At 44.5% G+C, this 13,857-nt stretch overlaps 2 protein-coding genes across 2 annotated transcripts in view; both read right to left on the reverse strand.

Annotated features, from left to right (window-relative positions):
* UMPS (uridine monophosphate synthetase) overlaps positions 1 to 145 on the reverse strand; it is a 5,894-nt gene extending 5,749 nt beyond the window's left edge. The window contains exon 1 of the mRNA XM_009887313.1: positions 56 to 145. Coding sequence (XP_009885615.1) covers positions 56 to 145 — 90 coding nt within the window. The remainder of the gene's footprint in view (positions 1 to 55) is intronic.
* A 5,593-nt stretch (positions 146 to 5,738) lies between these two features.
* Positions 5,739 to 13,857, reverse strand: part of KALRN (kalirin, RhoGEF kinase) — a 359,509-nt gene continuing 351,390 nt past the window's right edge. Inside the window, exons 55-60 of the mRNA XM_009887315.1 lie at positions 13,534 to 13,665; positions 11,612 to 11,776; positions 10,628 to 10,706; positions 9,240 to 9,440; positions 8,184 to 8,322; positions 5,739 to 6,284 (exon numbers count right to left, since the gene is read on the reverse strand). Of these exons, the coding sequence (XP_009885617.1) occupies positions 5,739 to 6,284; positions 8,184 to 8,322; positions 9,240 to 9,440; positions 10,628 to 10,706; positions 11,612 to 11,776; positions 13,534 to 13,665 (1,262 nt within the window). The remainder of the gene's footprint in view (positions 6,285 to 8,183; positions 8,323 to 9,239; positions 9,441 to 10,627; positions 10,707 to 11,611; positions 11,777 to 13,533; positions 13,666 to 13,857) is intronic.

Raw genomic sequence — 13,857 nt, forward strand, 5'->3', positions numbered from 1 at the left:
GGCGTGGGATGCTGCGGGCGCCGGCGGGACCGATCCCCGCGGGGCCCGGCCCCACGCGGTCCCGGGGCTCCCTTCCCGCTGTGGAGCTCAGCCCCGCACGGCAGAGAGCCCAGCGCCCCGCGGCCTGAGGCCCAGCCCGCGCCATCCCGGGCCCGACCCCACGCGAGAGCGGACCCCGCACGGGGGAGGCGTTGAAGGTCTTCCCCGGCCCACCCCCTCTCCCCCGGCGGCGTATCTTTCCACAAGGAAGCAGAAACCTGCAGGGAGGGTTTGCTGTGACCCGAGACTCTGTGCTCGGGGTGGCTCCCCAAAGCCTGCTTGGTTTCTGGGTTGACCTACGCGAGGCAAAGAGCTGGTGGGAGCGATGGTCCCTTGCTCTGGTGTCCTGTGAACATCCCTCGGGGAAGGATGAGGCAAATAAAGCCATCAGTGAGCTCTTGAGGCCTCAAGGCCTCGGGAAGATTGCTGTACGTGTGAAATAAGACTGACCCGTTCTTCTCTGAACAATCGTATTTAATCAAAAAAGCCCAGAAACCGCGTCATTAGTATACTCTATTTATAGGGATGCAAGGACAGATGTACAGTTTGAAGGTACAGCTGTAGATGATCATATATACTGCAGAATAGTAATAACAACATGGGACAGCAAGTAATCACCTCACAACAGTACACATGAGTGATTAGACTTACAAAGGAAAATATTTACAAACTTACCTTTACAAAACAACATTGTGTGCATACAAAATGAAATCTGCAATAAAACTGAAGATACATTTAAGGCAGACCAGCAATACACTGAAATAATTAAGGCTGTGGAATTACTTTGCACCTTGAAAATGCTGAGCTGTTAGCAATACTGTTTCTTTTTTCCTCCTTCAGTTGATTGTTGCAAAGATTGAAAAATCATCAATATATTCCAACTGTTTGCTCTCATTTCAGTGAATAAGTCTGAGATTTAATTATATTTTTTTTGCACTTTCTATTGCATTTGCCTTCAAAAAGTTATCAGCAAATTGACCTCAGTGGCAGAGCAACGCTGAACGGTTTGGTAGAAAGAGAGGTAAAAGCACCAGCATCAGAAGTTGGACATGAAGGTGAGATATGGCTTGAGTAGAGATGTTGTTTTTTCACTAGCTCCATAATAAAGACTACAGTTACAGCAAATATTCAGCATCCTGACGCTATGGTAACACTCACCACTATACAGATCCCAGAACGAGAATTCATCACTTGATGGCAGTGTGCAGTCAGCCTAATAAAATGGGACTTTATTTTGTTTCCTTGGGAAAGCACCATTTTCTGATGCGACATGAAAGAATGAGCTGGAAATTAAATCCAAGCCCTGTGTTAGAGGAGAATCTACCTCTGCAGTGAAAGGAACAGAAACAAAACCAGGTGGTTAGCCCCTGTGTGCGTTAATTATGTTAGACGTTTGTATATACAGCCTAGCATTTACATCTGTCTTGGAAGTTTATATTATCCCAGGTCACTTGATGCAATCCCCTCATTGCAAGGGTATTAAAAAATGGTTATATATAGTCAGATCATAATGTGCGGTTCTGCATTTAGCCTTTATTCATGGTATCTAACAAAGGCCTAATAGCATCGTCAGACATGCTACTGAACTCCAGTGAGGCCACAGAACTTACACAGGTCAGTTGAGGGCACAGACTTTGTCTCAGCATTAGTTTAAAAGTAAAATGCTTTTAAAGGTAAATGTTACTGACAGAAAAATAGAGTAATTTAAAAAGAAAAAGGGCAGTAAGACTAGACAAGATGTTGGTACAAGTCGGAAGAGAGAAATTGTATAAATTTTAAAGCCTGGATTGCTTTAAAATATTAAAGTCTAAAACCCTGAACTTGCTGTGTGTCACCCCTGTAGTAGCACACATAGGGGGCTTGGTGGAGAGGTGGGGATTGCCCACAGGGCAGCATGTGCTTTGGACACCTGATGGGAGCTGACAGTGTTACAGGGGTGATCAGATCTCCTATTTGATGGCTAAGAGTGAAACCATCTGGCCTGGCTGCTCCAAGTAGGGAGAAAGGCGAGTTAGTTTCTTGTTGCCCTGCGCATTCCTTAATCGTGGCCGTCTTAAATAATGAGCGCCACATGTCACTGTGCCCTCCAGCTCTGTTTCGCTGGTGCCCTTGCTGCTGCCTTCCTGCAGGCCTGTCACCCAGCCCAGCGCTGGGGTGATGCTGTGAGCAAGTGTACTTTGATGTCAGTGCAGGGTAAGACCACCGCGAAGATGTCTGAAGCTGGTGGCTATGTATGTAGTGCTAGTCTGCACCGAGCCTGTGCTGCTTCATTGCTAGCATTACTGTTGGTCATTCTAGTTGCTCTAAAGCTGCTGCAGAAACTGCAGGGTGCAGCTACCATTGCACCTCACTCGACTGTCTTGGGAATACCCTGAGTGCTAAAGCTGCAGGTGGAAATCTTCCCCTCGGAGTCAGCTGCTCAGCTTTGTGAGCTTACAGAGCTTTATGAGAAACTGTGTTTCCCCATGTTTATAACAGGCAATATTTCATGCATAAAAAAATCCAGTAGTTGAAGAATGCTGCAAAGGGGGTTGGCTGTGGTATAAAGGGAGTTGGCTGTGGGGCTTCTCTCTCAGTGAGTTCACTCCAGGTCTCCTTACTGAGCTTCTGTAACCTCTTTACAACAGAGTTACAGGACCTGTTGGGTCTGCAGTGAAGCCACAGGCTGGCTGAAAGAGACCTCAAGAGAGCAAGGTCAGAATACTTCCTCTGTATTTATCATACAGCAGCGTTTCATGTCAACGTGATGTTATTCAGGCAAAAGAAATCTTTGAGATAAAATGCAAGAATGGTTGATAATCGCAAACATATCTGGAAGTACTGAGAGGTTCAAGTTTTCCTCAATGTACTCTAAGAAGAGCAGTGCCCAGGAAGAGTTCTCTTAACATGAGTATAGAAAAAGCAGAACCATAGAGGAAAAGGAACTCTGTAACATTTAAAATTGGAATTCCGAGTTCAGCACCTCCAGCTCTCCCTTGTCAAGGAATCTCTTTTTTGAATCTGAGCACCAATACCTGAACATGTATCCTCTTCCAGCCTTTTGGTTTTTTTTTTCTGTTATTTGATAGCAATGAGAGGCTTAAATATCCCCTTAAACAATCCAGCTTTTTCCCCCCCCATGCATCCAAAGCGTCTGCTGTTGCAGTTTGAGACGCTAATGCAGGAGGTAGGAAAACAAAATGATCAATAACTCCAGGTTTCATGTGATACATGAGAATTTGTTTGTATTAATGCCAAGCAGAAAGACTGTGGCTTAAACTGTACCCGCAGGCCTAATAAAAGCTGTGGGTTTTATAAACCACACTTCCATAAATATTTTTTTAAGGGCAGCACTATCACAGCATGAAGAGCCAGCTTTGACAAATAAGAAGCAGTACAAACAGTCCTGTAGTGAAAAGGTACCTGAGGCTGGTGCCGATTAAAGATACCCCTTGATGACTGCTGTCTGAAGTAGTTTCAGTTGCTAAGAAATCTCATACGTCACACTCTTGCTCAGGATGAGAGTCTGGCCTTTGTCGAAGAGGAGTTGCTGGATTGCTTAGAAAATTAGCAGCTGCACTACAGAGGGGAACTGAGAGAGGTTCTAGCTGACCCAGAAGGTTTAGCCTTCTGTGAAAACCATCTCTTTCAAGCCTTTTCACAACTTCCCCCTGTATTAGATCTCTCTCCATCAGCCACACAACCTCGTACACCACTTCTGACTCAGCTCAGGCACCCGGGCTTACCCTTCTGACTGGCTCCCTGACCTCAAGGTCTGTTCTTGCATTGCATGCATGTGGCACTGAATGTTGGTTGGTTTTGGGTTTTTTTTGCTGTGCCGCCTTTCTTCTCCACGAGCAAAATACTGACCACTCCAGCGTACTGATAGAGAAGGGCCAGGTCTCCTACCTGCCATGAAACTGAGCTTGGAGGTGGATCAAACAAAGGGCAAGCAGAGCCCTGAGAATTTAACAGTACTTGCAGAGTATCTCCACCCCCTGCTGGCAGAGACAGCTTTTGCTCCTGCAGATATATTGGAGGCTCACAGTGCAGTTGCTTGGATGGTAAATTAAATTTGACTCTTGCCCTTACAAGAGACTCTATACTGAGCACACATGGTCAGATCAAGCCCTTTTCCTTAGGACAACCTTTGGTAACAACTGACATTTCCCATTACAGGCACAGCAATGGCACTCAGCACCAAGACAAAGTCCTTGCATGCTGTGGGGGGAGGGGGGGAAAACCTCTTTGATCGTCACCCTACAAGTCTGTAGAGTTTTATGGTGAGACATCAGGATGGGGAAGCCCCAGCTGGGAAGGTGTTTCCCTTCCCAGTCCCACTGCTAGAGAGGAAGATTTGGCCAGCCTAAGAGCTGCAGATTTGTCACTGCAGACTCCCTGTGTTGGTTACACTTAAGGCTGGCTCTGTCACTGTAACATCAATATGATGATGTTGCAACTTGGCTTGCAAGAGATAAATGTTTTAATTGTGAATATTTTTTATTTTATTACAAATTAGGCTTTGGATGTAAAAATATCCTCACAAATGCTTTGGTGATGAGGTGCTAACGGCAGCTGAGAGATATTTACAAGTTTGGAAATGAAACAAATGACATACTTTAAACACTGAAAACGATTTTTGAGCTGTAAGCACAACGATGAACTCACCACTCCTACTGCACTCCAAAAGGCTTAGATGGACTTTGGGCCAAGCAATTCTGAAGCTAGAAATGGAACAGGATCCTTTATATATATATATTTATATATATGATACAATATATGTATACTGAAAACCTGTGATAGAAAAAAATGTCTTCATCATCATCATCTAGTTTACAGATACTGCAAAAATTGGACACAGCCTTTTCTCAATGCACAGGTTTTGCAAAAGATTTCTGTACAGTGTTTATAAAATGCTTTTAAAAAAACCCATCGTAGTCCCATTGTGCTTAGTCAAAACCAGCTGTATGCTCCAATGAATTCATCGCCTTAATCATAGCTCTGAAAGGTACTGCATGTTGACTTGACACAGCAGAAAGCCCAAGGATTCACGGGGGATTTTGGTCTGAGCACTACCACACAACAAGAGTGTATCAAAGTCACGCCACCACGGGTGCCGATCCGGCACTGACTAGGGCTTGCATGTCCTAAGCAGGCAAAGTCCCCACTGAAATCAGACCCGGGCGCACAGGGCGTGCAAAATCTGTCTGTTAACCTGGAGCAGGCTTGCAACGATTTCAGCAAAAACTGACTTTAGTCCAGTTCTGCAGTACATGCTAAGGTCAGCCTAGTCTCGCTCCCCCCGACTATCCTACTCCTAATCTCTTGTACATTTTGAAATCAGTTCAGCAAGATCAAGAGGATCTCTTATAAGGCTGCCTCACAAAGATTAAGGCAACTGCAATTTTGGCTCTCGTTTCCAGTTGGTGTTTGCTTCCCATGGTCCTGTTTCTCAGTGGATGCGACAATAGCACACGTCCCAAGAGGAGCCCGCCAAGGAGAGAGAGCAGGTACCTGCCACCGTTACCCACTTTGCTTTGGTCCCGAGGAACTGGGCAGGTAATGCCACCTTGGCAATGATTTGTACCCTGCAGTTAGGGAAGCCACGTGAAATGCAAATGCCGAATACGGGACTATGTACAGACAGATCTGCTGTGTGCCTGCTCGCTCCCTGCGCCTTGTCTCGGGACCAGCAGTGTAAGACCCTGGGGATGGAGGCATTACGTGCCTGGGTTCAGCCTGCTCATCAGGAAACTCTTGACGCTGGGGACCGGGTGCACGTCGTACTGGTGCCTGCGACGCTCGATGAAGGAAGCCAAGCGGGAGGTATCCAGTGGGATCTTGGAATAGCTGCTGTTGTGCGGTTGCAGCCACGGATGCTGTAAACAAGTGGCTGCCGTTGGCCTTCTCCTGAAGTCTTCCTGGAGGATAACGTTGATGAAATCCCTGGCGGCGTGACTCACGTCGGAGAAGTACTCGGGCGGGAAGCTGAAATCTACTCTGCACACATTGATACAAGTCTCCTCTTTGCTTTCATCCAGGAATGGAGAGACACCACTTAACATGACGTAGGTGAGGACCCCAATGCTCCAGATATCCGTGCTCAGGGAGACAGGAAGGCCTTGGATAACTTCAGGAGCTGTGAACTCTGGGTTTCCGAGGAGGTGGTGGATGTGGTAGTGACCTGTGATCTGAACTGCATCTTCTAAATCAATGATCTTGACACGAGGTACCGGGATTCTTAAATCAATGAGCAGATTTTCTGGCTGTTGAAAAGATAATAATAAAAACTTAACTACATTATATTTTTGCGAATAAAATATATAGATTTCATTTAGGTTTAATAGCTAATCAAAACTCTCATTTAATCAGATGTGTGAGGTACAGATCAGAACAAGGAACCAGCTCAGCTGCTGTTTACACTGCTGTAAATTCAGATCAATGCTGAAGTTGCAATGACAACACCCTCTTTTGCACTAGGGCAACACACTGGGATTTTGCACTTTGTCCCAAATACTCACAGTTTATTTTCCCAAACTAATCTCTACAGATTAAAAGCACTGTCAGATTTTTACATTTTGATAAGACTTGTGTATCTCTGATCGGTTTATTTAGATTCCACTTTTCTGTCCTATTGCCCCTCATCCTCATGCATATTCTATTGCTGCCTTATGGCTGTATATATAAAGCAAAGTTCACTACACTGCTGTTGAAATCTCTCTGCTTGATCATCTCCTGTGCCGTCTGCATTGACAAAATCAACATGTTTTGAGCAGGATCCTGGGACAAGACAGTCCATGGCTATGTCTGCTGTCACTACCAATGCATCTCCTGCTTCCCACTTAGCAACAGAAGGTGCTTTATTTAGCATCCCTCATTCAGGAGAACTGTAAATAGGTCACAGAAAATTGGCTTCCCACCTTGTTTCTGGGAAGTATCTTATGATCAAATAGACATTTCAGTGCAGTTTCTTACTTCCAAGTGATACCTACTTTTTGACAGGTCCTATAAATACAGCAGAAAATACAATCAATCTTACTGAAAGAAACCAGGATGATTTAGCCTTTTGGGACTAATGCTCACATAAGGTACTGTACAAAAGGAATATTTCTTTTTTGTAGTGGTAGTAGGCAGCAGAAGAATGAAAGCATCACTTCATCTGACATGCCCGGGGGTTGGAGAGTTGAGAAGAGACCTCCTTGGAGCCAGATTGTCCACTATACAAGAAAGTTAAATTCATCTCTTATTCTCCATTTTTAATTGGCATTTAAGTCTGCAAAAAAATTATAGATTATCTGGTATCCCTGACAACCAGAATCAATGTTGCAGATCACAAAACTCAAAACATTTGATCATAACTTCAATTGCTAATTCTCTGTTTCCAAGATAACTGGGATGTTGGTGAGGACAGCAGTACAATGCTGAATCCAGGACAGTACAGTGCCTCCTGCCATGTGAACTAACAAAAGGAGGTACAAGCTGTGCTAATCTAACTGAGCATCACGTCAGGGAGTGCTTGAATTTCTTCTCCACAATGCAGCTTGTTCTTCCTCTGAACCTCTCCCTGGGTGTATTTCCCACCGAGTTCCCCTCTCAGGCTCTGCAGCACAATGGAGCCTGCTGCTGCTTTCCTTTGCCCCTGCCAGCCCTCCCCACCTCCTCCTCCCCTGCACCCTCCCCTCCCCTTGCTTTGGGTTCTCCAGGGCACTGCTGCAGATGTGGGGGAGACACGCATTCCTTCTTGCCTGCCCTGAGCTGCCTGGGCACAAGCCAGCTCTGCTCAAGAAGCTTGGTAGCTGAGTTGGTACAGGTGTGAGCCCAAACCATACCCCGTGGGTTTATCTTATAATTTCCCTTCAGTCAGGTACTAGTGACATCTCACTCTTGTCTCAGACGTCCTCCTTCTCCATCATTAAATCCAGAAAACTCTTGAGAACAAACCAGTGAATCAAGAAAATAGGTGCGTCTCTTGTCTGAAGGAAGAAAAAAGACCTTGCGCTGCAGGTCGGTGAGTCCTTTCTCTGGTCAATAGGTCTGAAAGATAGTGCTTGTCCATTTAGTGATCATCTCTTTGGGGTACAGACTGCACCTGCTCCCTGTCTGTGCGGCTGGGAACTCTCTGTACCAGGGCACTGAATAACAGCATCATTCTCTTTTCTTCTTACCTTTATGTCTAAGTGAGCCACTCTGCAATTGTGAAGATACTGCAAGGCTTCCATTGTGTCTCTTATATAGAAAGCGACTTTTTCCTCCATAAGTTCATCATGGTTCATTAGATAATCTAAGAGACGACCGTCATCCATCCTACAAACAAATCAAACCCTGCACGTGAAAGATCACATGATATCTCTAGGAACAGTTAATATTTGAAAACAAAATTGCAATGGAAACTTCGTGACCTAAAAATGGAGGAAACTAAAATGCAAGATCTGATGAGTATTTAATGATATCTCAAGATACTGCAGGCCATGGAAGTGGTAGAATGATTAATCCTCATTTGTTATCTCCGGTCCTTGAAAAATTTAGCAACAGTCTCAAAGTAAACTCATTTGCTTAAGGATGCATTCAATAGACAGAGGCAATTCCTTTGAAACAGATCCTCTTAATTATTTGGACTCATCTGTTTATTTATAGAGCTGGTTGCATAATGCAGAAAAAAAATCACTGACATTTTCAGCTGGTAATATGTTCTGTGGGAAAACTAACCCAATAAAAGTTTTCCACCTAGTTTTATTTATCTGTGTAAATAAACAAGCAAATAGCGCAACTATACTTAGTTGGATATACTGCAACAAAGAAGCATTTTGGATCTTGGTTGCTATTTCTCCTTATGGGGGCAAGCATGGTTGCTACACAGCTCTTTTCACCAAGAAGTATTAGAACAATATAGGCTTCAATCTAGCTGAAACACATTTATAAAAGGTGGACAAAACTGCCCAAATAAATCTGCTGCTTTTCAGTGGGACAAACTAACAGCTGATACAATTATCCAAGCTTCACCAGAGGAGAAAGCAGTTTTATTTGTCCCTCTGAATCTTATTTACTGTAAAGAGAGGGCAGTGGAAGCTCTGCAGAAAATGGCTATTGCATTTGATGTCATAATCAATAAAAACCAGATGACAAATTCTTTGTCCCGCTGAAGTCAGGGTGAATTTTGTCATTGGCTTTAATAGGGCTGTGATTCCTACCCAGACACTTGAATTCAAGCTCCACGTACTTACAGTTCCAAAACTAGGATGTAAGAAGTAGGAGATTCATAGGTATCATGGATAGTGATGTACTGAGGATGCTGTAAGTGCTGTAACAAAGCTGCTTCATGTGCTGCCTGCTCTTTCTTTTTCATTTTTTTACTAATGAATTTTACAGCAACGTCTTTCCGGGTGGCTTTGTGAACGCATTTCTTTACTATGGAGAATCGCCCCCTGAAAAAAATAAAACAAAACCACAGAATAATGAAGAGGCCTCATGAATTAATCATGCTTGGTTTTTGATACAATAACAGACTGATTTTCAAAGTGTTATTTGATTTGTCGCATTAATATTTCACAAGGAGTCAGACTTATCTAGTTGTTCATAACCTTTTCCAACAAAGAACCTCTGCTTCTTACCCTGGGTGTAGAGATTCTTTGGGGATTAGCAAACACTGAGAGCAAACGGTGTCACTTCGCTTTGTGCAGCCATATGATGTTCTCTGCAACAATCTCCCCTGGGTTCAATTTGCTTTTACAACCACTTTTACAGGTGCTATCTCTTTTTTTAGCTGTGTGTCTCCCTTCTCCAGTTTCTTTAATAAAGAGCCCGAACTTTCTCAGACAACTAGAAGAAAAGCCTTGTTAAATAATCGCTAACCTATCATTTTGTCTCAGTGTTTCAGGCACGCAGTAATAAATTAAGAAAAAAGCTGGCGTGAAAGCGTTTAGGAAACTCACACAGGCTAGTGCCAAGTACCATTCCTGAAAGTAAACTACTGAATGAAAGCATGTGCTGAAGCTGGCCTCTTATCAATACATCACTTTCTACAGAACCAGAGAGAATCCTGTCCTTTCAGCTCCAGAATTACTCGCCTCTGATCTTTGAGATGAAGAACTAACTGCATTAACCTGAATTGTTTGCATGCCCCTTATCTATTGTGCGCGCAGAGCACTGAGGCCTGACAACATACGCAGCTCTTATTTAGGCTCCTGTTCAATTGACCGTCCCAATCAGCAAAACGCTTCGGCATGTGATTTAAGTCAGTCACATGCCTAAGTGATTGGGCAAACTCAGTCTTTGCGGTTAAGCATATCCAGAAACAGCAAATTGTCATGACTTCAAAAGCTCACATCAACTCAGAGATGTCAGAGATACCAGCGAGAGCTAGCAGTGGCTGTCAGAGATTTGGCTGCCTAATTGTTCACAAGTTTGCCAGGCTGCAATCTTCAAACCACAACTAATCTTGAAAAACAGGATTTAGTCTGTATTTTAATCAGTACTTAATGTGCGGTGGTCTTTGAAAGGAGCAGCAGTTTTCAACTTAACTACAAAAAGCAACCTAAACTTTCTTCCAAGGAAAAAGCTTCAAACCATTGTTCTGGTGTTTTATTGCAGTGATAAGCATGGTTAATATTACCTCCCAATCTCATGCAGCTCTGCATAAGCGAGGTCAAAGTTTTCCTTCCATGAAATAGTGGCACCATCGGCAGCAGAGTCTTTGGGAGAGCAAAACACATTCAAGAAAGTGTAAAGTTAACGACAGTTTCCTCTAGACAATAAACTGCATATTTTGAAATTGTGTGAGACTATATTTCTCAAAACAGCAAACATTACCACTAGAAGTCCAGTTCCATACTCCTCAGGCACAGCTCCAATGTGTTGCACCACTAAAAGCCAGAGCTCCACAGGGGAAGGTGTGGATAAGGTGGATTCAAATCTGTCCTTGCAATTTAGGGCTAAAAAGAGCCACACGGACAGTCTAAAGCATCTCTGTGTGGAACTAGGAGGCAGACCTACACCATGTGAGCTCTCGTTTCATCCAGCACAGGCTACCCAAGCCACTCACAAACCTAGTTATGGACTGGAGCTACTAAAACACGGGGAATGTGGGCTCTGCTCACAGCGCTGTTGTGGGTGAGCTCTACCCCAAATTCCTGCAGCACCACGCGCAGGGGCTGGCCTCCATTGCAGCCTCCCTATGCAGGCTGCATTGCTGGGGGGGCTACGTTTTGCAAGCTGACTTGCAGACCCCAGCTGGGCTGCCCAGCAGAAGCTGCTGATGCTACTGGCATTGTGGAAAGGCGGGACACACACTGGGCAGGATGCGGAGGCTGTTGCCCAGAGATGCAGATGAGAAATGGTCTTGGGATAGAAAGCAGGGACCCGCTAGGAAACTGCAATAGTTTCTGTGATAGAGAAAGGCTGTGAGCCCTGCTGGAGGAGCAGACATGAAAAGTCTTTCTAGTGGCAGGAGCCGGCGCTGAGCCTCTCCCAGGCTAGTTCTTGTATTCCTGCAAGGTTCAGGATCAATGTTTTTGTCAGGACCCATGAAAGCACACGATACAGACCACACAGGTGGACACCTCCGTGCATCAGCCCCTCCTCGCTGTGCCCTACTCACCGTACTCTGGGAGCCTTACAAATTCAGATGGGTCACTGGGCAAGCTGATCCCCCAGGGATTGCTGGCGCTCACTCGAAACTGATACTGGCAGCCTGGGGCCAGATCCTCAATGACGAGGTACGTGTCCAAAGTTGAGGCTACTGACTGCTGCCAGACTTGCGAACCTGCATTTTACGGAGGGAAAGAAGGAGAGCTGAAGGCAACAGTCTCAATAAGTGAACTCAGAGCAGAGGCTTTCTCTGCCCAACTCATGTAGTAACCTGGGAGGTTAAAATCCAAAAGGTTTTTAAAAGGCAACACTACAGCAGATGGATGTATTTCTATTCAACCAGAACTGAACCACAGGAATCTATTTTGTATTGCAGCCACCTTCCAGTCTGGCTAAATGAGGGAAGAAGGAAATGCCCCTGACTTGACCGATAATGATGGAAAAACCGCAGCCCAGGGACAAGTTGATCTCTCCAGCAGTCTAGCCATGGCTGGGTGCTACAAGTGATGTGATAAGACAGGAATAGAGAGCTGATTTGATGACAGCTCTGCTGTGAGAGAATTGGTAGCAGAAATACTGCAAAAAAAAAAAAAAAAAAAAAAAAAAAAGGACAAGGGAGTCCCAGGTGAAGTTGTGACAGAGTGGCAGTGCAATCAAAGGGCTTTTGCAAATGAAGTCTTTCAGAACACATGGTGGCTACAGTGAAACCCGGAGCTGCAGGAGGAGAACCAGCTTTCTGAGACTTGGTAAGGGCTTTTTGCAGATGAGCAGGATTGCAGCAAAGAAATGTGTGACTCTGTCATGTGTTTCTGCTCCTAACAGAAACAAACCCAACCATTGCCTAACCTGTGGCATCCAAAGGAGGAATATTTTATTCATCAGTACAGGGTCACAGAACAGAAAAGGACCCTTAGGACACTGATCCCTGTCACAGCCTATGATTTCTTTCCAGAATATATAAAATTTTGTTTTATTTTAGTAAGTTCAGGGCTTTTTACCTTTATATTATTTACCATGACCCATATATTTTGTGTGTGCTGTGGGCTAATTCTGATTGCCAGGTCTTACAAGGTCAAGGTTGGTTTTACAGGGAAGGTTCAGTGATTACTTTGGAGTGGGAGAAATACTGAAAACACTGCTGCTTTTTTGCTGTTTGTTTTGGTGGCTGTTGTTAATAGAAGAGCTTTTATTCTTTCACAAAAATGCCAGTCACACTGGTGGCACAGTGAGGGTCAAGGCAGAGTATTTGCTAAGAGAAGGTATTAATATGATGGAGTGATTAAGTTTGCACATTTACTAACATGAGGTAGGATTTTTTGAAGGATGAAGGTGAAAAAAACAGGCCGTGTACCTAAGGCAAGGTTTACTGCCCAGGGACCCTCACCCCTTTGCAGGAAGAATGCAAAAAGGGATGTGAAGCATTTCAAATGCCTTTTCAAGACCACATGCCTATGCATATTGGGAAAACAGTTCATTTAATGTTTATTTAATTCTTCAGGGGAAAAGGATGGTTGGATTGAAGAACAAATGGATTTCAGAGCTGAGCTTGAAAAGTAGGCAGGGATCTGCAACTCTATGCAGATAAAAAAGATAATGATGCTGCTTTGTTTGTGCATTTCCAGGAAACATTCACCAGGAAGGATGGATACCATGGTGGTAGAATGCAAATGATGAAAGGATGCCTTAGTGATGTTTTAGCTTAGCACACTTTACTTGCCATAAGTGACTGGAGGAAATAGAAAGGTCTGTAATATGCGAGAAGTTGGACCGGATGATAGAAGGACTTCTTTGGGCCTTAGACTTCAGGACCTGTGAGCAACAGCTAGTGGCACCCCAGTGGTGACAAGGATGCTTTTGGGATCTGGTGTGCCATAAAGGAGACTTACTTTGTTCTCATTCTCCCATCCAGCAAGCACAGCTCAAACCACTTACCTTCTTCTCTGTACTCCACAGTGTAGCCTGAAATGGTGCAATTGCCTGTACTGGATGGGGGTAGCCAGCGTAGGATCACAGAGGTGCAGCTTCTCTCCTGAGCAATGGGGCGATTTGGGGCAGCTGGGACACCTTGGGAAGAGAAAATAAGCACCAAGTCCAGCATCACATCAACAAGCGCTACTGCTTTATTCTGAACATCAGGTGTATCGGGTACATCAGGTCACTACGAGGCAGCTGCACCTTGCAGAAGGAGTGCTCTGGTTTGCACTGGGTTACCAGCACAACCAGAGGAAAGGCAGTGTCATGGTCCTGTTCATCTAC

The sequence above is a fragment of the Charadrius vociferus genome, unplaced genomic scaffold (genome assembly GCF_000708025.1).
Source record: "Charadrius vociferus isolate BGI_N301 unplaced genomic scaffold, ASM70802v2 scaffold385, whole genome shotgun sequence".
NCBI classification, from domain to species: Eukaryota; Metazoa; Chordata; class Aves; order Charadriiformes; family Charadriidae; genus Charadrius; species Charadrius vociferus.